This window comes from Apis cerana, linkage group LG15, assembly GCF_029169275.1.
Source record: "Apis cerana isolate GH-2021 linkage group LG15, AcerK_1.0, whole genome shotgun sequence".
Classification (NCBI taxonomy): domain Eukaryota; kingdom Metazoa; phylum Arthropoda; class Insecta; order Hymenoptera; family Apidae; genus Apis; species Apis cerana.
In genome coordinates this window covers 8,098,365-8,123,737 of record NC_083866.1, presented here as the reverse complement: position 1 = coordinate 8,123,737, position 25,373 = coordinate 8,098,365, and the positions used below count along the sequence as shown (strand labels likewise).

General features: G+C 36.6%; 1 protein-coding gene and 1 long non-coding RNA gene across 4 annotated transcripts in view; one reads left to right on the top strand and one right to left on the bottom strand.

The window, feature by feature from the left end:
• Positions 1-4: 4 nt before the first annotated feature.
• The window catches only part of LOC108001185 (disintegrin and metalloproteinase domain-containing protein 10), a 119,908-nt gene continuing 94,539 nt past the window's right edge, over positions 5-25,373 (top strand). For all 3 annotated transcript variants that reach the window (XM_062086020.1, XM_062086018.1, XM_062086017.1), the window contains exon 1: positions 5-1,226. In XM_062086020.1, the coding sequence (XP_061942004.1) occupies positions 1,148-1,226 (79 nt within the window). In that variant the 5' untranslated portion in view covers positions 5-1,147. The remainder of the gene's footprint in view (positions 1,227-25,373) is intronic.
• On the bottom strand, positions 1,632-3,269 carry LOC133667424 (uncharacterized). The gene is made up of 2 exons (XR_009832916.1): positions 2,713-3,269; positions 1,632-2,151 (listed from the first exon to the last, which is right to left on the bottom strand). It is a non-coding gene; the product is annotated as an uncharacterized LOC133667424 (long non-coding RNA).

Sequence of the window (25,373 nt, the reverse complement as noted above, 5' to 3'; positions counted from 1 at the left end):
ATACATAGATTGTAAATATTTTTTATTTATTCATTTTATATATACATATAGATTTATATATATTATTTCATAATTTTGTACACATCATATATTTTACATTCTTCGATCAATATCAATATTTTATTTCGATATCGCATATATATATATATGCATAATTTATATATGTAATAATATAACAATAAAATTGTATAAATCATTTTATATAAAATATTTTTACAAACATATTTTCATTTAAATTCCTATAATCCCATCGAATGACGTCACGCGTCAGGATAGCGCCTTTCCAGCAACAGTAACTATCGCTCTCTGCCGGTCCAAACTCGAACAAACAGTTCGCCGCCATGACACAGGGAAGTCGGAAATTCTAGCGGTGGTAGGACTGTCAGTGGCAACGGTGGCGACTGGCCGACGTCGTGTGTGTGTTTTGTTGCTGCTGCGATGCGTCAGCTAAATCTTGGATCATCTGGTAAGAGAGTGTGATAAAAAGAGTGGTCAGCTGTTACGACGTTTACGAGTCAACGCGGAGAAACGAGCGGCAAAGAAGTAAATAGTGGAGAAAGGTACGAGAAACGAGAGGGAGACGAATACCGTGCGACGGAGGAAGGTTACGAGGGGCGGATCGTCGGTGGTAAGGACCGTCCGCGTGTAAGTGATAATATCGGTGGAAAACGATGGCGTAAGCTCATCAACCCTGAGCCGAGACGTGCCGTGTGTCCTTTGTGCCGTGGCCGTCCGTCATTTTCCGTTGATTCTCGTACGACGCGTATGACTCGGCTGTTCCGAAAAGTCGCGCGCGCGAACAACAGAACGCGTTCACAACGTAACGTCAGTGAAAACACCATCGAATGTGTGCTGTGTTACGCAGAGTCTAGTTGCTACGCAGGCTGAGTAGTGAATGCAACTCGAAATATTATTGGTTCGTATTTGATAATTCGCGGATCATCAAGCTTTCCAAGTGTACGCGCCAATATTTTATCGGTTATCGCCGCGTCGCGTTTCCTGTGTCTTGTTCGACTGTTAGTGACTTTATCATTCGAAATCGCTACTTCCTCGCGTCGTCGCGTTGTTGTTTTGTTTATTGTTGTTTACGCGTTTTCGCGAGGTGGTGCCAATATCTAGCCAACGGCTTCTTACCGTGGCAGAGAATATGGTTACAATGATCAGTGATACGTGTGGATATGTTCTCTTTCTCCTGTTGCTGTTGCTCGTTCCTTACATCGAAAGCGGTGAGTGTAAATACATTTATTTTCGTATCGTAAAAGTATCTTTACACGTAACGAGTTTCGTTTAAAAGTATCATTAAAATTATTAATCAAGTATCGGTAGATTGCGTATCTCATGCGAGATGCATGTTCCTGTAATGGTTAATGTCCGACCCGTTGTCATATGCATAGTATCCGTAGATACATATAGATATATGCGTGCGTATGCGTTCATCTCTATGTCTTATGAATCATCCTTTTAGAAGAAGCGTGTCTCGCACATTTCTCTGAGATTCTTTGAAAATAAAGACAAGTATTCTCGCTTCTTTCTCGACGTTTGTTCTTTTTTTCTTTTTTTTTTCTTTTTTTTTTCTTTTTTTTTTTTTGTTACATTGTTAGGTTAAAATGGAATGGTCGAGTGTAAGAAACTATATATTATACCGTTTATTACTATACTTTATCATTATTATTTTAGAATTATATATATGTATATATAATAGTTGTATGGTAGAGAATTCAATTTGATTGTTAAAAATAGAGTAACATCTTTTTCTCGCGCTTTTATCGTTTGATTATGTTTTCTAACTCGAATCACGGATTTCCGTTCCATTTCCAAGAACGGAAGGACACAGTAAGCGGATAAATTTCCTGAGTCATGAATTTGCGAAAATCATAGATAACATTTCTTCTTAAAGTTTACACCATAAATTATCTGTTGCACTTGTTAAGTTTCACTTTATCACACGTTCTGATATTGTTCATTTTAAATTGTTGATTTTCGATCGAGATTGACGGAGAATTTCTGTGTTTGATCGAGTAAAAGAGGATCCTCTTCTCCGGAGTGTAAATCGTAAAATTACCCTTGCCGGAAGTTCCAATTAGGGACTACTGGTTGATGTAGGTGATAGTTACATACTCGCAAGTATGCTACTGCGTTATCTATCTGAAACTAAAAACGAACGAGAAAAAAAAAGAGTGGAAACACTTACGGATTGTTTTTATTAATTTTGCATTTTGAAGCAAGCTGATTTTTCAATATCAGTTCTTTAAAAAATTGTATTGTATTTTTCTTCCAAATATTAAATAATTGATAATAAAAAACTTGATACGAAGAATGACTCAATACCTATCTTAATTCTTCGTATAAGATAAAAATATATTCCAATGTATCGTGTTCAATTTTCCAAAATTAACATTCCTTATTCCAGTAGCAAAGAATAAAAGTTTCGTCCGAAAAAGAAAACATTATTTCTCATTGTTGTGAAATGCTCTTTCGATAAATTCGGTGAAACTATGATCGATAAAATTGAGGAAAAGGGGGAAAAAATATTCATCCAGTTTCATTGTCGCGATTCAATGTCGAGTTTCTTCTTATCCAGCGGGCGAAAGGAAGTGAGTTATCGCTATCGCGGAATATTTTTGTCGAAATTCTTATTCGCTAAGGGGGAGGAAGCGTGCAAAAAGTTACGGCGGTTCGTGTGATGCAGCCAGAATATAAAGACGCAGTTACCGTGATAGGTACAAGTCGTTTCGTTGGGCCCATATCTCAAGGACAAAGGATCGATTTTTCTTGGACGAAGTTTTCAATTCTTCGACCAGATCAGCCCTCGCGACGACCTGTGAAACGGTTGTTGGCAACTTTGGAAAATCTTCAAGCGGTGCACGTTGCGGCCATCTTCGTATATTTCATTCCAGAAACTGCGTACGCTCCTGGATCGTGAAATTTTACATTTTTCTATGCAAATTCTACGGCGTCTACGGCCAGGTATAATAGTTTCCTTGTTACATCGAATAACATCGAATATGATGAATATGATTTTTGTCAGAAAATTATTCATTTTTGAACTTGAACTATTTCTATCGATTTTTTTTTCTTCCTTCATACTTTGCTCCAACTCTCGATATATCTGCCGGCAACAAAAATCGGATTAGGGGTCATTATTCTTCCTGGCTATAAAGTAAAATAATGGAGCAGTCTCTTGTCTGTAATCTCTGTCAAAAGTAATGGCTTCATTCTGTATAATTATTGATTCGCATGAGATGAAATGATAAAAGAGGATGTCGAAAGAATTTTATAAGTGTTCGTCTGAAGTATGATTGAAAAATGGGAGGAAATGAACGGAGATGAAAATGGCGAAGAAAGGCGATGATCGAATTCACGTACGAATAATTAAGAATATCTTTAAAATAATTATCGAGCGAGTCGAGTAAAAATTCGACAGATCTGAAATACCATATGTTGGAATGAATGTCGTTTATCAATGGAGCATTGTCTATTAAAACATAAGATTTATTTCTTCTTGTTATTCAACTTGGATTAAAGGTATTATTTCGTGGTGGTATTTCACGATGAAAATGAAAAGATTTCGAATACAATTTTCAAATACAATTCATCTATTGTTATCCACGATTTAAACCGCGGGTTATGCAAATATCGGACAAAATCAATATTCAAACATCGATACAAAGATTCGTTTCAAGAGAATAGAAAATGTTTACGCCTGCAGCAATTTTTTTTTTTTTTTTAATATCTCCCGATTTCACTTTATTTGGGGAGGTTAACAAATGCTCGTAAGTTAATAACTTGACGATGAATTCGACATTCATACTGCGGTTATTTGTAAAGCAAGTTTACCGTACAAGTTCAATAGTGGATTCAGTTAGTTAGTCAGATTCAGCTTCTGATTTCTAATGTAATTAACTCGGTATTAAGCCATGGTTATCTTGTTCGCATATACATATATATATATATATATACAACAGATATAAGATAAGATGTTATTCAGACATTTATAACACGTATCATTTTCATTAGTGCTAATTAAATTCTATTCAGTCAGTTTCACTTTTTTAGACATTTAAATATTTCCATGACAGAAAAGAAGGATATTTTAAACCAATTTCAAATATTCCCACATAAAAATGGAAATTGTAAATTCCGCTTTAACAAAAGTCTGTTACCAAATTATAATTATAATACACGTGCAATTATTTTTAAATTTCGCGACAAATTCGAAGCAAATTTTCCAATTAAAATCCGCACCTCTTTCTTTCGTAATATTATTTCGCGATGCACAATTTCCAAATTGTGCAAAAAATGATTCATCGCGCTCTCGTTATCTCTTAATTAATTCCTCTTCGTGCCGTTGTAATCCACGCATTTCGACAGAAATTTCTCCTTTTTTTCTTTTTCTTTCTTTTTTATCCAAATTAGCGTGGCACGCAAGAGAATTTTTCGTCCAGATCGTCTGACGCGAAAATCTGACGAGAGTAAGGCCGGTTATTAAAATACGAAAAATACGGCGCGGAAGGTTTCGGTATAAGGTCAATGGTTTCGATGCGCGGGTTCCAGATGCGATAGCGACGGCCGTGAACACCGGCCTCTCTGGATTCGCGACGGAAACGTGGCGAAACAGTTGTTATCCAGTTGTTGCGTCACTTTTACCTCGTTCGGCTTGTTTCTTTCGTATGCTACTGCTTCATCATCCGGGACATTTGCGGAGAAATGAAAGTCCAATGGCGATATCTCGCCAGGCTCGTGAAACTGACACTCGCGATTTTTATATAGTTTATGTAGTTTATAGTTGACGTTTGTTTTTCCATTTTAGATGTTCGAATATCGTAATTCGTATGTTATACGTTTTTCTTTTTCCAAGGATGATGTACCCCTTTTTTGGAAACTGGAACTCGTGTTTTATTAATGAATTTATTAATGAAGTTTGTTTTTCATTAGATATTGCTTAATATATTGAAAATTCATAAACTTTTCTTCTTCTAACAATGGTGTATCTTTAGTGTACTTTTTTGGAACAGGAATATTTATTATGAATTTATCAATTGGAAATTTATTTTTCATTAGATATTGCTTAATTCTAATATCGTGATTCGAATTTATTTTTCTTCTTCCAATGACGGTGTACCCCTTTTTTGGAAACTGGAACTCGTGTTTTATTAATGAATTTATTAATGAAGTTTGTTTTTCATTAGATATTGCTTAATATATTGAAAATTCATAAACTTTTCTTCTTCCAACGATGGTGTACTTTTTTGGAAACTGGAATTCGTATTTATTATGAATTTATCAATTGAAAATTTATTTTTCATTAGATTGAAAATTTATAAATTTTTCTTTTTCCAATGATGATATATCTTTGGTGTACTTTTTGGAACTGGAATATTTATTATGAATTTATCAATTGGAAGTTTATTTTTCATTAGATATTGCTTAATTCTAATATCGTGATTCGAATTTATTTTTCTTCTTCCAAGGATGATGTACCCTTTTTTGGAAACTCTGTTTTATTAATGAATTTATCAATTGGAAATTTATTTTTCATTAGACTGAAAATTTATAAATTTTTCTTTTTCCAATGATGATATATCTTTGGTATACTTTTTTGGAAACTGGAATTCGTATTTATTATCAATTGGATTTATCAATTGGAAGTTTATTTTTCATTAGATATTGCTTAATTCTAATATCGTGATTCGAATTTATTTTTCTTCTTCCAACGATGATGTACCCCTTTTTTGGAAACTGGAACTCGTGTTTATTAATGAATTTATCATATTGGAATTTTGTTTTTCAATAGACATTGTTTAAATCGAAAACAATTGAATACGTTTCTCTTTTTATACACCCTCATTTTCCTTTGTGAAATTGAAACTTGCATCTTTTATGTATTTAGAGATTTGTTTTCCATCGGATATTGTTTATCTCGAAAATATATCGCGATCTTTCTCCCTCTTCCTCTTCTTCCAACAACGATATCTCGTTGAACTCGTATATTTTATGAATTTAACGATTGCAAGTTTGTACTCCATTTAAATATTAATTCAAATTGAAAATTGTCACGTTTCTCCTCCTCCTCCTTCTTCTTCTTCTTCTTTCAACTTCTTTTAGATCTTCGAATCTTCTAGGATTCGAAAACTCAGGATTACGTAGCGATGAGGACAAAAGTGACAGTATATTCTTTACACCACTCACTAACTACTCTCTCAGATCGGCCCTCAACTTTTCAACCAGATGCCTCACAATTAATTCTCTCCAACTTCTTCCTCCTAACTGAAGTACTGTCATTCATTACACACACGTGGACAGCCACATGTTTTCAGAGCTACAACAGATGTTCCTATATATATATATATATATATATATAAAACTCTGAACACTTTCAGGCAAACCACCCTGATGGACTTTCCTTGATGGACCAATATCTGTTATAGAATTTAAAGTTCATTGAAATTTTGTTTATGCTTCTTCCTATATATATATATATATATATATAAAACTCTGAACACTTTCAGACAAACCACCCTGATGGACTTTCCTTGATGGACCAATATCTGTTATAGAATTTAAAGTTCATTGAAATTTTGTTTATGCTTCTTCCTATATATATATAAAACTCTGAACACTTTCAGACAAACCACCCTGATGGACTTTCCTTGATGGACCAATATCTGTTATAGAATTTAAAGTTCATTGAAATTTTGTTTATGCTTCTTCCTATATATATATATATATAGGAAGAATATAATATATAAATATATTATATATATATATATATATATAAAACTCTGAACACTTTCAGGCAAACCACCCTGATGGACTTTCCTTGATGGACCAATATCTGTTATAGAATTTAAAGTTCATTGAAATTTTGTTTATGCTTCTTCCTATATATATATATATATATATATATATATATATATAAAACTCTGAACACTTTCAGACAAACCACCCTGATGGACTTTCCTTGATGGATCAATATCTGTTATAGAATTTAAAGTTCATTGAAATTTTGTTTATGCTTCTTCCTATATATATATATAAAACTCTGAACACTTTCAGACAAACCACCCTGATAGACTTTCCTTGATGGACCAATATCTGTTATAGAATTTAAAGTTCATTGAAATTTTGTTTATGCTTCTTCCTATATATATATAAAACTCTGAACACTTTCAGGCAAACCACCCTGATGGACTTTCCTTGATGGACCAATATCTGTTATAGAATTTAAAGTTCGCTGAAATTTTATTTATGCTTCTATTACTCAATAATAAAAACTAGCAATGCAATTATTTCATAGTTGATACCTACTTGTTTTTCTTATATAGATATAGATCAGTCGTTTTATAAACAGATACCCGCAATCACGTTCAATCAAGATACATTGCTTCAGCAAAACTCGTGCGTTTATATTTATTGCTCTCACTGCCCCGTCGACGAATCTTTTGCAGAAATTCAAGCGTTTCTGATCGTTTTAATTGGTGAAAAAGAAAGGAAGGAAAATTTTACTCGCAATTAGAGCTCGATTCTCGAAAGAAAGCCGGCTCCTCTTTCCCCGGAACGTTTAGGAGGACGAAGTTTGGCAAAGGAATTTGGGGAGGGGGGTAGGGATGGATCCTGGAGAATTCAGGATTCTCGAATCAAGGGGATCTTATCTCCACGGTATTCCGTGTTCGGGAATAGGTGGTCGCCCAGAAACTTTCTGCTCGGCATTCCTGGCACAACCGCCGCTATTCGCCCTGGCTCAAGGGGGCAACACGGTTTACCCAGGGATATGCAAACGATACCGTTCGGATCGGTATCGTCCTTTCGAGATTTCCAACCTTCTCCTCTTGATCGTGTTGAGACCAACCGACTCTTAATTATTGTCTCGTGAGAGGAAAGGGATAAATAAATATTCGTGAAATAAACTCAAACGTGTGTTATAATAATGATAGTTTAAAGTAAAGTGGATATTAAGCGACGAGAGAGATTTGTTCTCGAAATCTTTATTCCCAATTTTCTAGCTTGTTTTGTATTGATAATATTGCGACTAATCTTGTAAATTGTACGAGAAAAATTTTTCGTGCAAGTTTTGTGTCTCGGAAGTCTTAGAAGAATATTTAAAAAGTGCAAGTGTAAAGCGTATATTTCTGAGAACAATCGAATGAAATAAAAAGTTTTCTGTGTTACGATTGAGGGAGGAAAGGAAAATTCTTTTTTGTTTTTTGAGTTTTTTCTCAAGAAACTCTTGCTCTGGCGGATGGTAAATCAGATTGATTAACGAGGATAAGTTGGCGGTGTCTCCTCGATCGAAGTTCGGCCGGAATCAAAAATCTGGCAGGTGTCCAGGCAGCTTTCGATTCGTATTTTCTCCCAGCTGGACGATCCAATCGACGCAAGATAACGCAAGTGTTTCACAGTGAACCGGAAACACGAGAGTTGTGGACGGCGCTTTTCTAGTTCTTCTTTATCTCTCACTCTCAGACTTTTTTTCCGTGGCGTTTCACGCGAGAGGAGAGAAGAGAGAGAAACCTTATACTCTGGCAAACTAGCTTACTTGCTTTCGCGCGAGAGATGAATCGATTTTACGGGATGAGATATCTTTTGGATTCCAAAAATTGGATTATTTATTGAATTAAATGTTGTTATCGACACGCTGTGTATATCTTCGAATCTTTTTTCTTTATACAGATATTTGTACAGGGAAAGCTTTCAAAGTAAATGCAAAAGTTGATCGATTAAATTCGTTGTTAAATGTATCGACATCCTGTATATCTTCGAATCTTTCTATTAACATGCATCATAATATTTTTTCTCCATATATATATTTGTACAGGAAAAGCTTCGATTCCAAAAATAAATGCAAAAGTTGATCGATTAAATTCGTTATTAAATATATCAACACCCTGTATATCTTCGAATTTTCGTATTTTAATTAGACGCACGCATAACACTCCATACAAATTCTAAATAAGAAATATATAAGTAATTAGATTTAATAATTAAATAAATAAGTTTATTTATTATTCGTTATTAAATATATCGACACCCTGTATATTTTCGAATCTTTCTATTAACATGCATCACGATAATTTTTCTCCATACAGATATTTATACAGGAAAAGCTTCGATTCCAAAAGTAAATGCAAAAGTTGGTTTATTTATTAAATTCGTTATTAAATGTATCGACACCGTATATTTTTAGCAGCAAAGTTGGGCCGACAATTAACGCAATTAAAAAAATAACTGATACTAAAAATCTCGAATAAACTTACTTTAAATATTTATTTATTGATCCGCTTTATCACAATCACAATTACTTGTTACTACTGTCTCGAACGATAAATTATAAATTATAACTTTATTCGTAACTCGAACCATTAAATTTTCCCCGTGCACCGTTTACGCATGCGCAGCACGATGCTTTTCCTCCTGCACGGATTCTAAATGCGACACGCGCACAAGAAATACCGTACAACGTATATAGACACGCCTCCGAACCCGTGTTTACATTTATTTTATCCCCGTCTTTTTCGCGCAGATTCTCAACAACCGACGAGCATATGGGGATAACAATCGTAGACACATATTTTATTGTAAACGCGCGATTATTTTACGTAGCGCGTTCACACAGACGGGGGAGCGAATATGGGACGAGCGAAAACCGATAATATCGGCGAGAAACGATTTTGTCCTTCGCGCTTCGGTACTCGATCCATTTTGCGCCATCCTTCCGCGATCTACTTTCTCGCTACTCGGCCATCTAATTGCGTGCCCGCTTGTATTCCAACGATCGCCGTCTCGTTGTAGAGAACACGTCGTGGAAAGAAATGGGAAATCGAGTGCTTCGATTGGTGACTGAGGATCCGCTCGTGAATATAATATATATATATATATCGCGAGCATAAGGTATTTTACGTCCCAAGAAGGTGTTGCCAGTTTTCCAACTGCGTCTCCAGAACGCGCGTAGGTTCGAGGTATGGAAAGATGTTAATCTTTGATTCTTGGTAGAAAATTGCGACTAAATTTCACGCTCGCATATAGACTAACGTTTTGATGTAAGTTGGTTTTCAGTAGTTGCAAGCTGGCCTTCGTTCTCGGAGAAGAATTTAACGATCATCGTGCGATATGAGAAATTTTTTTTTGACCGGGGGAGAAACGAGGAGAGTGGAAAGTCGTTTTACGCGCGACCAAATTGCGGTGACTCATTCGCTAATAAATTTTAACGACCATCATTGAGCGCGTCGTATCGTAATTATCCGTGGGTACGTGAAATTTCTTTCTATTTTATAGAGACGACTTTTCTCTCTATTCGTTCGGGCTAAAAACTTTTGATCGATTCGCGCAACGACAAAAACAATCGACAGGCATGACGACACATCCTTTGTATCGTTATTCCGATTTTTTTATGCAAAAAAAGCACGAAATATTCAAACCACGTGTTATATCCGTAAGAATTATTATTCCTAAAAATTTTTCGAATAACGATCAAATTGAATAATTCCATTTAATGACAAGAGTGATCAAGCAAGGTCACAATTATCATCCCTTATATCGTTCCGCGATCGAAATTGAATAATTCATTCGCTAGACACCGAGCAAATTATGCTTAATAATAACGAAACAAAAATATGTAATTGAATAAATTCATTCATTTTTTTTTTCGAATAAAACCCTTCTTTCTTTAATATTTTATCAACGAGCAAGATAAATTTAACGGTGACGAAACGAAAATATTATTACGTAACGATGAAATTGAATAATTCACTGTTTATCGCGACAATAATAATTCTCTTTTCTCTCTCTTTTTTTTTCGAATAAAATTCCTCTCCCTTTAACATTTATAACATCGGAAGGAAGCTAGATTTAATGGTCCGTGGATAATACTCAAAAGTTGCTCGCCCATTCGTGGACTATCCGGCCACGATGTAAATCCTGTCTATCTCGTAATCGAAATCCATGCCACCGGCCACCCCTCCCCTCCCCCCAGAGAAGAGATCCTTTTGTTCCCCGACTTAAATCCTCGAGTGTAACCGGGGAACCCTCCTCCCCCTCCCCGCTTCTGCACTTCCCACGGGAACGAGAGAGACGTTGCCACCTCCTTTACGACGGTATTCCACTCGGTGGAGCCGTAGTCATTAGGGAGTAAGAAAACTCGTCTTTATCGACTCGGATTCTCCGCGGAAGTGAAATATTATCGATATTCGCACCGCCAGCGTGCACGTCGTTTTTTAACGATAAGAATTATCGTTTTATCTCCGTTCACCTTCATAGTTCAATCGATCGCTTCGTCTTCGTTGTTTAGAAGAGGTAAGAAGGAACCAGCTTTTTGCTTCCGTTTCGTTTTGTTCTAAAATTAAACATCTTGAGAAATCTTAATTCTCAAGTTTAATTAAAATTCGTTTCCATGAAGTATGTAATGTTTTGATATTACTCGAACGTATCTTCATTCGATATTCTGATTGGAAAAATTAAATGTAGAGAAACTTAATTCTCAAGTTTGGTAAATATAATAATATAATATAAATGTAAAATATTGTTTATATGGATTTCATGAAATATTAGTTCTGATAGTACAAGCTTTCTTCCTTCGAATTCGGTTTATTCTGATTGGAAAAATTAAACATCTTGAGAAACTTAAGTTTGGTAAAAATTCGTTTCCATATAAAAATATATAATATTTTCGCGATTATCCATTCCTTTCTTCCTTTTACTTCGATCTTACCTCGAACGTATCTTCACTCGATTTATTCTGATTGGAAAAATTAAACATCTTGAGAAATCTTAATTCTCAAGTTTGGTAAATATAATAATATAATGTAATAGTATAAATATAATAATATAATAATATAATATAAATATAAAATATTGTTTATATAGATTTCATGAAATATTAGTTCTGATAGTACAAGCTATAATTAAGTAATTATATTATATTATTAATAATAATCTCCGTTCTTTCTTCCTTCGATATTACTTCGAATTCGATTTATTCTGATTGGAAAAATTAAATATCGAGAAACTTAAGTTTGGTAAAAATTCGTTTCCATATAAAAATATGTAATATTTTGGCGATTATCCATTCCTTTCTTCCTTTTACTTCGATATTTATTCTGTTTGGAAAAATTAAACATCTTGAGAAATCTTAATTCTCAAGTTTGATTAAAATTCGTTTCCACGAAATATATAATATTTTGATATTACTCGAACGTATCTTCACTCGATTTATTCTGATTCTCAAGTTTGGTAAACCTTCGTTCTTTCTTCCTCTGTTTTACTTGGAAGTTACTCGAACTTGTATCTTCACTCTATTCATTTACTGATTGTCAAATTTGTAAAAAATTCCTTTCCACAGAGACATGTTACATTCACGTGCATAACGAGGCAAGATAAGTCTCTGGAAACCCCTTATTATCGATGATATATTCGGCGAATGGGGATTATCTCGCTCCGTGTACACGTGTACGGCGAGAGGAGGGGCTGGAAGGAGTGGGGGGCGTAGTAGTAAGTTAATTTTCCACGTCCATATCGGCACACATGCTCGATATCGGCGCGCGTTGGATGCACCAGTCAAAGGTGTCGTGGTGTCGTTGACACAGCCACCGGGGCATTGTAAATTTCCGCTACGTGCCGCATAGGCGGAACGTTTCCCGTTTCTCTTTGTTTGACTTGTCCACCGACTGTGCACTGCAAGTACCGTCTCGGTTCAATGAAAATATATAAATATCGGCCAATTCCGTGACTGAATTTTCAAACCCTTTCTTGCTTCGTCTTCTCCGTTTTTGTCGGTGAAACGTTTCGTTCATCGACTTTTCAATATTTCGTCTTTTTCCTACGTATTCAACGTCTCTAATATCTTTCCTTTTCTTCCTTCGATTCTCCTATCTCTCTTATTTCCTTCGATCGTAAAGGAAGACGCGTTGGAATATATGTACGTAACATCGGCCAATTCAACTTTCCAGCCGTGCTTCGTGCCCAATTTTCAAACCTCTTTTTTTATTCCTCTTTCTCCCTCTCTTTTCCATTCGTCGCCTCGAAATACCGTCGAATTCAACTTTCCACCACTGTGCATCTTATTCTCGCTTCTCTTCTTCGATTAGAAGACGTTCCATTCATCTCTCAAATTTTCCTCTTCTTCCTCTTAAATCCTCGAAACACACTCAATTTCACAAAATTCTCCAAATTCTTGATTTCAATTTTTCTCTCTCCTCCTTATTCTTTATCTCGACTCCTGTTTTTCGCTCCTCCCCGTCTCAGCTTCTTCTGTTCAGAGCCGCGATAAATTAGCCCCCCTCCCTCCTTTTCTTTTCCCTTCTCCTCGCCGGAAACGGGCTCTGATCTCCGCCCTTGTTATGCAGTCGTTATAACTTGCATTTTCGTTAATTCCACTCCTCCTCGCGACCAAAGGGAGGCGCCATTACAGTGAAGCCTGACGAAAGATTGTTTTGCAAAGAAAAAATGTCGGACGAGTTGGAAAGTTTTTTTAAAAAATCGGTTTAAATTGTAAATTTTATGGAACACGTTATGTTTTAGAATAGTTTTAGAATAGGAGAAGGGTGAAGTTGATTTTCCTTCTCGCTCGATCGATATTCAATTTGCGTTCCTGTCGATAAGGAAGTTTTGTTGAGGCGCACAAGTTTTTCTTGCGATTAAGATTGAGAACGTTACCAAAAATTATCTATTAAATTCTAATCTCTCCGTTATTCATATATCTCCTGAATCTGTTGTTGCTGCTCTTTTATATACACTCTCTTACGATTTTCTCAGCGTGGAAGGATCTTATCATTTACGTGGAACGAAATACAGAAGGAATTTTAAACGGTTACTTATTTTACAATAGAATTTTTTCCAATCTATATTAGCCAGTTGTTATTTATTCCATCTCGTCTCCATTGTGTCATTGCATTTATTCCTGCAACCTTTGCGTGAAATAAACTTCTTCCAATCGGACGGAATGCGCCCGAGTTTCCTTTTCTTCTCGATTAAAAAATGACTATTTTTATGCCATCGATCCACTATACGGGAAAAGCGTAAAAATAATAAGTAAGTAACGACAACAATAACGAAATAAAAAGAAAAAGGATCTGGAAAGAATAAAATCCGGGATGGATGACGTTTCGTCCAAATGTATATATAAATAAATATATTTGGATGAAAAGGTGAAACGTTTATTTGCAGGTGCATGCAGGTGCGTCGTTAAGAATGGAAAAATCGGGATTCGCGTTGTGATACCAGGAACCATAAAATTTCGGCTTACCCGGTGCTCGTTCTCCACCTGTCCACGCAGCAGGACGAGATAAAGCCGCGAAATATGCTCGGATTTGGGAGATCCCGCCCTCTCCTGCGCATAACGCAATTTTCGCCGTTATCCGTTTATATATCGGATAAACAAATAGGGGGGGAAATTACTGTTTTCATGGATCACCGGCCGATAAATTAACAGGATGGACGGATTATACGGAATGTTTGAAATTATTCGATCGATTATTTAGCGCGGGTGTGTGAATTTATTGAAATTCAATCGAGTGGAAATCCCTGTTTTTCATCTTCTGCGTAAATTTCCCGCCCGAATCATCCGATCTCCCGTCACCGATCTTTATCGTTTTCCTTTTTTCCGGGACGCCAAACAGCCAAGTTGGAAAAATCGAATTTCCGATTGTCCGATTTCGAACGCGGTTTGCACGGCTCGGGCTCGAGTGTCTCGAGTGTTCGAATGCGTGCTCGCAACGTTCGAATGCGCGAAAGTCCGAGGCTCGATAACGCGATTCGCCGACAAAGGATACGCGTCGCCTTTGTCCAGGTAATTGAGCTCTTCCCCTTTCGTCCTTCCATCCCCGCGCGGGGACGCCGGCCCTCCCTCTCGCCGTCTCCCTTCCCCCACCCGCGCTTTCCCGGCATCTCTTCGAGACTCTCCTTTGCCTATTCTCCAACGCGTCGAGCGCCGTCGCCTTTAAGCTCGCGCGTAAAATCGTTTCGTTGTGAATTTGTCATCTTAGATATATCGATATATCTTTCTGAAATATCAACGGATAGAATCGAGATTGGGAAAGAGAGGAAAAATGTTATTGCATAAGATCCCTCTTTCTTTTTTTATTTTTTCTAAAATTTCTTTCGCATTCTTACGGTTTAATCGATAAAGAGAGAAAGAGAGAGAGACCTAACCTAATTTAACCTAACTTAGAAAAATATTCCCCTCCCTTTCTTTTTTTTTTTTCTAAAATTTTCACATTCTTACGATTTAATCGATAGAGGGAGAAAGAGAGAGAGACCTAACCTAGAAAAAGATTCTTCTCCTTTTTTTTTTTTAATTTCTTTCACATTCTTACGATTTAATCGATAGAGAGAGAAAGAAAGAGAGACCTAACCTAATTTAACCTAACCTAGAAAAAGATTCTCCTCCTTTTCTTTTTTTTTTTAAATTTCTTTCACATTCTTACGATTTAATCGATAGAGAGAGAAAGAGAGAGAGATCTAACCTAACCTAATCTAACTTAGAAAAATATTCCCCTCCCTTTCTTTTCTTTTCTAAAATTTTCACATTCTTACGATTTAATCGATAGAGGGAGAAAGAGAGAGAGACCTAACCTAGAAAAATATTGCCCTCTCTTTCTTTTCTTTTCTAAAATTTTCACATTCTTAATCGATAGAGAGAGACTAACCTAACCTAATTTAACCTAATTTAACCTAATCTAGAAAAAGATTCCCCTTCCTTTCTTTCTTTTTCTAAAATTTTCATATTCTTACGATTTAATCGATGAGAGAGAAAGACCTAACCTAACCTAATCTAACCTAACCTAACCTAGAAAAAGATTCCCCTTCCTTTCTTTCTTTTTCTAAAATTTTCATATTCTTACGATTTAATCGATAGAGAGAGAAAAAGAGAGAGACCTAACCTAACCTAACCTAACCTAGAAAAAGATTCTCCTTCTTTTCTTTCTCTTTCTAAAATTTCTTTCACATTCTTACGATTTAATCGATAGAGAAAGAGAAAGAGAGAGAGGAGAAAAAAGTATAAAGTTCTCTAGTTGTTCGTTTCACGGTGCGTTTGAATTCTTTAGAGGCTCGATAAACCCGCATCCTCTCTGGTTTCGTACGCCGGCCAGGTCTCAGCGCGTACAAAACGCGCGGATAAAACGATTTTTCGAGAATTTCTGAAAAACAGCGGGTTATACAGGATGCAGACAGCTGGACGACCGAAATGGATGAGTGATTCGATTCCGGTACACAAGGGGGTTGAGGCCGTATACGCCACGGACAGTGAGCATTTAATTAAATTTTTGTTTTCCTCTTGCTCCTCCGATTCCTCTTTTTTTTCCTCCCCCCTCCCTTTCTCTCTTTTACTCTTCCCCTCTTCTTCTTCTTCTTCTTTTTTTTTTTTTTTAATTTCTTCTACATCCTCGCGCGTATACAGGGTAACGCAGAAAGAGAGAGTGAGTGAGCGTTTTGTCGATCGATAAAACAGCTGCACTTTGCACTTGTAACGAATCCAGCTTATTTCTCCAGCTTTTGGAATTTTTCCGTTTTATTTCTATTCCAACTCCTTCTTTTTTTTCTTCGACTCTCACCAGACCGTTTTAATTTGCATAACACCACGCGGGGTAGAGTAAAATTGAACAATTATCCTCTTCTGTTTAGGAAATTTTACTTCTTCAGATTCGAGAGAGTTCGATCGATAAAACAGTTGCACTTTGCGCTTATAACGAAGCCAGCTTGTTTCTCCCCTTTTGGAAATTTTCTATTTTATTCCAATTCCTTCTTTCCTTCCTTCGATTCTCACCACGATCACCGTACCGTTTTAATTTGCACATCTCCACGTGGATTTATTATTTATTTTGATGGAGTAAAATAAAATTGAACAATTATCCTCTTTTGTTTAGGAAATTTTACTTCTTTCGATCTTCAGATTCGATCGATAAAACGCTTTGCACTTATAACGAACCCTTTTGAAAATTTTCTATTTTACTTCTATTCCATTTCCTTCCTCACCACGATCGCCGTTTTAATTTGCATACTCCACGCGGATTTATTGTCACGATAGAATAAAATCGTCCTCTTCTCTTTACCAGAATTTCAGATTCTCGTAATAATATTTGTACAAATGAACGACTAAACTTCCCCCTCTACTTCTATCCCTCTAAATCCATCCCCAAATTACTTTACTCATCACAGCGAGAGTGTGATATAAATTTTTTCCATCCAAAATTAACCAACCTCGAAAAGCATGTTTATATCGCGCCAGTTTAAAAGCTCTTTCTCCCTCTCTTTCCCTCTTCCACGTGCAATCATCCTGAGGAGACACGCGTCTTGTCACGCGGCTCCAACCGTCCAACCATGTATAACTTAATATTTCGAATCGATCGAATCGATCGAGGCGCTGGTGGCGGATGGGCGAGTTAGCGCGGTCGATAATTGGCGGCGGAGGAGAGGAAGAGTTTTGTGATCGCGCGCCGTTTGAAAAGGGATGGCCGCGGGGTCCGGCGAGCGTGGAAAACCGCACGCGCCTACGGAAAATCAATAACGCAGCCTCTGCCTGCCGCGAGAGCCGAGTTTTTCCGTGGAAAAACTCTCCGCTCGCTTCCCTCCCTCCTTCTCGCGGCGTAATTGCAATCGGATTCAATCGCGCGAGACACAGAAAGAAAGAGAGGAAAAGTGTCGAAGACGATTCCGTCCTCGTTGTGTGGGAGAGAGAATTCGAGAGAAAGGTGTTTGCAAATTTATTATTCTCGAATCGTTATCGGTCGAGAATTTGGTCGAAATTGGTATCGAATTCGCGATGCAAATTTTTAGAGTGGAATTGAACACCGATTTTCCAAGATCGATATTATTTTCGACGAAAGAGTTTACCACTCTCTGCGAGAGAATTTGCTACGGGTTTCATTCGCAATCGATATCCAATTTGCTATGTAAATTTTAGAGTGTTGTATTATTGCGATTTTCAGAGATATTATTTTTCGACGAAACGTTGTTTTATATATATATATATAATCGAATTTGCGATGTAAATTTTAGAAAAATAGGTAAAATTGCAATGATGGAAAGCAGGAAATGTTGAGAATTTGTGAAAAAAGAGTTTCGCTTTTAAATACTCGTAACGCGTATCAATTCGAACGTGTAAGATCCTTGCGTCTCGAATCACACTTTGATATCAATTTTAAAGATAGAGGCGTTGAAAGTCGCAAAAAGTTGAAAATTTGTGGAGAAAACTTTCGCTTTTGAACGAAATACTCGTGATGCATATCAATTCGAACGTGCAAGATCGATCTCGAATCACACATTGATCGATATCAATTTTAAAGATAGAAAGACGTTGAGAGCGTCTCATTGGGAATTGGTGAAAAAGATTTTATCTAAATAAGATATTTCATCGTTTGAATTTCATTCCATTTTCATTATATCACCAGGAAATGTCCACTTTTAAACTAGAAACATGTTGATTAGATAGCAGTACTTGGAAATTTTCTATGACTATACGCTATGACGCCATACAATGATTAAATTCCTCGAAAATGCAGCGCTTGCGTTGCCGCGTTCGCAACCTGTCACGTGTGCAATTATTTAATTAATGATAAACGTTAATACGAGATTTTCCTTTTAAAGAAATTTTTATTTCTATTTATCCTTCCAACTTCTCTCTCTCTTCCTCCTTCCTACTATCAATCTTATCGTGGATCAAGATTTTTGATAAACTGTCCGCGAACCGCTTTTTCTGAAAACGCCAACCGATATCCTCCCCCCTTTTTGTCTTTCGCGCCTCGAACGCGCCGTCGACCAAAAATATACAATGCGATACGCGTATTCGGAATTTCGTCGAGATAACGATAACGAAAAACTGGCCTTTTATCTCTTAACGAATCCACGGCTTCTCTGTGAACTCAACTCGTCGCTCTGTACTTCCTCTGTCTCTCTCTTTTTTTTTTATCATCGACAGAGGTTGTGTAAAACGTGGAAACGACGTGCTAACTCGATTTCCCTATCATCCGTGATTTAGAATGGGAGGAGAAGAGAGGAGTAGAAGCCTGTCCTCTCTTAAGGAGAGAGACAAGGAATTTGGATGGAAAGAGTCGTAGTTTCTTGTAATAACTTGTATTCGTGAGAGTTACGACAACAAACGCTTACCAATTTTCTTGGCACACGGATATATTTTTTTGAAAGATATTAGAAAACTGTACCTTTAAGAAATGTAGTCAAAAAGAATATCGAAGAATATTGTTGATTTCGTAAATATTTTAAATAGTGATATGGTGATAGTGGTGATATTTCACTTGCTTTAGGAAAATGTTGTTATAGGATTGACTGGTTATAGGAAATGATGGATGTAAAGTTGCGTATACAAATATGTTTTGAAAAATATCGAAGATTATTAAATTTTTGTACATTTTATTTAGAAATTGCGAATAAAAATATTATTTTACATAAAATAATTATTTATCAAACATCTTGTAAAATAAAATTAATTGTACTTTATACATGGTTTTATACATCGAAAGACATTGCGATTCCAACAAGTTGCTAACTTCGCTCGGTCGAAGCGTGTGAAATGGCTCGACGTGTAATATTCTTTATGGCACACGCTATTGCAACTTGAATCGTGAGACAACGGATTAAATAAATAAAGATGAAAAGATAGGGCAGAAATACATACACACACACACACATATATATATATATTCGAAGGCGATGATGATGATAAACGATGTCCGTTAAGAATTTAAAGTTACGTCTGACCGACTCAAGTCCACTCGTTTCGGGTGAGATAGCTTTGCCCGAGTTACATCTGTTTCCACCGAGAGTGGGGGGATCATTGGTTCTCAGATGGCAGCACCATCGGAGAAGCGAATATCGTTGGAAATGCTCGGGGAAGAAACTCGTAGAAGGAGTGGTGGGGGAACAAGGGGCGAAATAGAGGAGAGAGATAAACGAATCACGAATTTTTCTCTTCTCGCGTTTCCTCGCGCCTCGTTCATCGAATATTCATAGCTGGCCGCAATATCGATTTGGCCCTCCCTTGTTTACCCGCTTGCTACCGACTAATCGCAAAGTGTCGATCTCGTCTGGTAGATCAGGATCGATCTAAGCAAGGTGATCATCCATCCGCCGGTATCAAACGGTGCGAATCTATTCGAAAGTATAAAATTTCCCCCTGTCGAGAAGGATATCCTCGCGTCGATGTCCAGCTTGAAAAATCCGAATTCGCGAACTCGGCTAATCGAAACGTGTCGTTCGAAGAAAACTTGACGGCGAACGGTTGTTCGTGGCGTCCAAGTTCATCGACCCGTATTATTTCCTTTGTGCGTTCACCTCGTGACCTGTGTTGCCGCCTCCTTCCCTCCTCCCCCCCTTTTTTCGCCTTCTTCCATTCGATCTTTTTTTTTTTTTTCTTCTCCTTTTTTGAGGTTGGCTCGTTCGGGCGAATAAGAAGCACGAGTCTTTTCGCGCAGGATGAAAAAGAGAGAGAGAGAGAAGAAAAATCTTGACAAAAAAGGGGAGGAGAGAAGGGTTTAGCCTGGTTGGTCGAACCTTTACAAAGGAACAAAAAGCCACCGGTCAAGGAGGAAAGAGCTGACCTCCTCCGTAAGCCTCAGGCTACGCTATCTACTCAGCCTTGTAATTATAACGCCTTTGCCTTTGTATAGAACAGCGTGAAAATTGGTCTTATCAGCCGTTTGGAAACTCATCGATTCCCTTACCTGGTCTATTATTTTTTTCTCTCTCTTTTTAATCCAAATTTTTACTCGAAAAATCGATTCTCAACAATCGAAAAATACCTCTTTTCTCGAGATTTCGACTCTCTCACGCATATCTTTCATTAGCGTATTTCTAATCGCACGATTTACCATCGGATAATCGGTTTAACTTTCTCGAGAAACGGAGCTTCGAGATTGGCTTGGAACGTCGCGCTTTCCAAAGGTATTATTTTTACACGTGTGGCCTAGATCGCAAAGCATTCGTAAAAAAAAAAAAAAAAAGTGCAAACTTTTATGACGACGTTCGGTAAAATAGGATACAAGGACGTTAGCCCTTTAAACGTGAACCGGGTTGATGAGAGAGCGCGTGCTAGTTTAACCGATTCGCGGGCGTTTCGTTGGCCGAGGTGGAGGGGGGCGGAGGGAGAGAGAAAAGAAATTCTATCGTTGACCCATAAAATGAATAATAAACAAGGTTGAAAAGAAACACACGGCTGCGACCGTTCCCTTTATCGTTTGTATTTCTTACGCTCTACGGTAGATGTTCCACGGTAGATGGGCAAGAATGCAATTAAACGTTGCCTTTTATTTTTATTATTATTATTATCATTTCATTTTATTTTATCAAACTCCTAGTACCAGCGTGGAGTCTCCGTAGAAAGAAATATTGTGTATTATTCGAAGGAAAATCTCGCGCTCGATAATTAAAATATTGGGAGAAGACGACGTGTAACCTAATCGTCGATGGTCGAATCGAAAAAGAAACTGTACAACTGTTCCTCTCTCGTTTGTATTTGTTTCGTTCTCGGAAAATACGACGATTTTTGTGCCGATCGTCGAACGCAATTGAGTGTAATTACTAAATGTATCTCGAAAAATCGAAATGATATACATTGTTGCGTACGTAACGTAAGGTGGTATCTCTACGTAAACCGCCAACGCGTTTAATCCGTGCAACGGGCGAGTGGAAGAATACAACAAGCAGATAAAAAGTTTCGTCGAAAAACGTGTACCACCAGCGGATTGGAAGATTGAATTAGTACATGATTGGAGCGGCAATTGAAGAGCTGGATGAAATAGGGGCATTCGGAGAGCGAATTTATTGATTCAATTTCGTCGTAACCCTGCTCTCTCTCTCTCTCTCTCTCGCGCGCACACACCACTTACTCCCTCTCTATTTTAACTACCGACAGATGGCATGTTGATGCTGTCAAGTTTTCGAGTTTAGTCTCACCGCAATTTAAGCATAATCGATGAACGCAACATCGTGTGTGGACATCGATGTTGCGACAGGAGGGAGGGGGGGGAGTTGGTACGATCGATAACCGGTTAAATTGACCGGTTGAAAACGATCGATCGAAGGGAGGGGAGGGGGGATCGGTGCACGGCTGGTGAGGAAACGTGGCCGTGTCACGAATATATTGAGAATTATGGGCTCGGGACCACCGCGAACTTGATAATTTAATAATGAGAAGAGAAATGACGATCGCCTGATATAATACCAAATTGAGAAAAATGACGGGAGGGGAAGATGATTTAGAAGAGCCTCGAGCTCGATATCGAAAAAGTGTGTGTGTGTGTGTGTGTGTGTGTGTGTGTGTGTGTGTGTGTGTGTGTGTGTGTGTGTGTGTGTGTGTGTGTGTGTGTTTGAGGAAAGAGATGAGGGGGAGGATGAAGAAAACTTGGAAAACTTGGAAAGGCGGATAAGGAAGGCCTACGTCGAAGGATAACAATTTTTCAACCTCTTTCTAAATATGAAGCGCTTTTTTTTTTTTTATAAATATATGGGAACGCGACGGTTTTTTCTTTTTTTTTTGGACGAATAAACTTTTGACGCTCGGATGAAATTCGCTAACGAACCCTTACACCGTTCGTTCCCAACAAAGTTACGCGATTCAAAGTTTACTAATTATAAATTCGAAACTTTTAGGGGAACGGTGCCTAAAAATAACGCTTAATAACGTTTCGATCGAGGAAAAAATGATGCGATTTTTTTTACTATTTCACTTAAGGCCAATAGAAAATATTTATAAGAATATACGTAGAACAATTGTTCGATTCGAATTTCTTTCGTAGCTTCGAACGTAAAAATAAGCGATGTTGCACCTGATATCGCGCAAAACGTGTAATCTTCGACGGACGAAGAGAAATTAAGGAGAAATTTTGGATTGGAAGGAGAAGTAGAGGAGAGTCAATTAGCAGGGTAGCAACGTCTGTCTATCCGACTGACTCTAGTACGACTTCCTCCACTTTTTATTTCCGATTCTTGCTCAATCCAATTCCGATCGTGGGGGGAAATAACGCTCTCTCTCTCTCGTGTTCTTAGTAAATTTATTCGTCCTCTTTCTCTGTTAACAACAAGCTCGAGTATTATCAGTTGTTATTGTTCGAGATATCGTCGGGTGTTATGTCTGGAGTTAAGAGGGTATCTAACGACGTGGTTTCATATAATTGTTCGTCGAGGTATTTCGTGAAGAAACGTTTACTAATTTCTTTAGATAGTGAATGACTGTCGTTAAATCTTTTTCTTAATTACTTTGTGTAATTAGACAAATTTTAATTCAACTTATTAATAAAAATTGCATTATGGTTTTGAAATTAATTGTATTAATGAAACTATATATAAAATATAAAATTATTAAAAATAAAAATTTAATAGATAACTGTGAAACGACGAATGAAAGTTTAATTTCTAGTAAAGATAAATATGAGTAATAACGTTTTAAACTCGATTTATAAATTAATTGTCTCTAATAAAATTTATATCAAATAAAAAATTATAATTAAATATATTTGATTTGGAGTGAAATTTAGAATTGATAATTAATAATTATAATTAATATTAATAGAAATTGGAAAGTTTAATAAAAAACTAGGATTAGATACCCTGCTACAAAAAATTAAATAATATGGCGGCTTTTTATATCAAATTAGAGAAACTTGTCGATTAATTTGATAATCCACGATAAGAAATACTTGAGTTTAATTTACGTATTGTTGTTTTAACTGGCTTGAATAAATTTGAGTTAGAGATATTTAAGATAATAATAATTCATAAAATCAAAATGTGGTATGTTCAAGGTTTAGATTAAATATGAAAGAGAATTTAAAAGTAAATTAAAGTAATTTCTTTAATTGAAGATAGTTTTTACACAGTTAGTTCATTTTCTTCGAAAATAGACATCCGATAAAGTAGACGTTCACGACACTGAATGAGTCGTTTGATGTTCATTATCAGAGAGTAAATTACCTTTTTCTAAATTACCTTTCCTAATTTATTAAGTAATTTATTACAATACTGAAATTAAGAGTAATATTGCTAAATTAATATTAAAATTTTTCTTCAACGCGAAAATCATTAAAAATCACTAAAACAGCGTGTTTTTGAAATCGAGGGATCAAATCTCGGTGATAATGAAAATATAGCCTCTGTCTGGAATATTCAGAACTTGGTTTCATTATCATCAACGATCATTAATTACAAAATAATGGCCCGCTTCCATTTCGATAATTATCCATATGAAATCGATTCATAAGTTTTAGGTCATCCTTATTAAAATTTTTCTTCTCGAATTTAACCATTTTCTCCTTTGGATCTTGCATACAGGGAGCATATACTTGTGGAATATTTTGTATACGCGTGACACACATAGAAAACCGCGAAGAAGGAAACGTTGGTTGGAACCGGTCCAATAAACTTGTCAAAATTCGTCCCGAGCTTTGTCCTCGCCCGCACGATCGGCTTCAATTCGCTCGAATCTCGCCAGAAATCTGTCCCCCTCCTGTTAAACAGAACTTCCCTGTATAAATTTAACCTCTCTCGAGTTTTTTCCCTCAAAGCAGGGATCGCATCATGTTAATCGATTATCGAATAGATGGAAAATTTGAAGTAACGTATGATTAATTATCCAAAATTTCCCTTTTCAAGAAGAGCTGGAGAGAGAGTATTTTCGATAAAATTATTATAAATTAAAATTTAAAAGTTTAATACAACTTATTAATAAAAAATTGTATTGTGGTTTTGAAATTAATTATATTAATGAAATTATATATAAAATATGAAATTGTTAAAAATATAAATTCGAATTAATAGATAACTCTGAAACAATGAATGAAAGTTTAATTCGTTTAATTAAACTTGATTTATAAATTAATATTTTCTAATACAAAACTAATACAAAAATCAAAATTACAATTTATATTTACGCAAATTGAAAAGTTTAATAAAAAATTAGGATTAGATACCCTACTGTAAAAAATTAAATAACATGGCGGCTTTTTATATCAAATTAGAGAAACTTGCCAATTAATTCGACAATCCACGATACCCGAGTTTAATTTATGTATTGCTTGAATGAATATCTTGCAAGAAAAATTTTCTTTTCTATTTCCTTTCAATTGGGTCGATCCCTTATATAATATTTCGAGCAAAAATACTATTCCTTTCGATCAGTGGAAATTTAACGACAAAGGAGGATGGAGGAAAGTTGGTTTTCCATCGTATCCTGTCCCTGGAGCGAGGTAGTAAGCAATCGAGTATTAGGCGAAAGTATGCAAGCGGGGGAGCCTGCTCTCCCACGAGACGATTTCCAGCCGGCGTCCAATCTGAGCGCGCACGGATTCCTTCGTCCGACTCGGCTCTCGGAAACTCAATTTGGTGGATGGCAGTGGACGCGCTCGATTCGCATGCTCGATGCGAGCAAGGGGGGT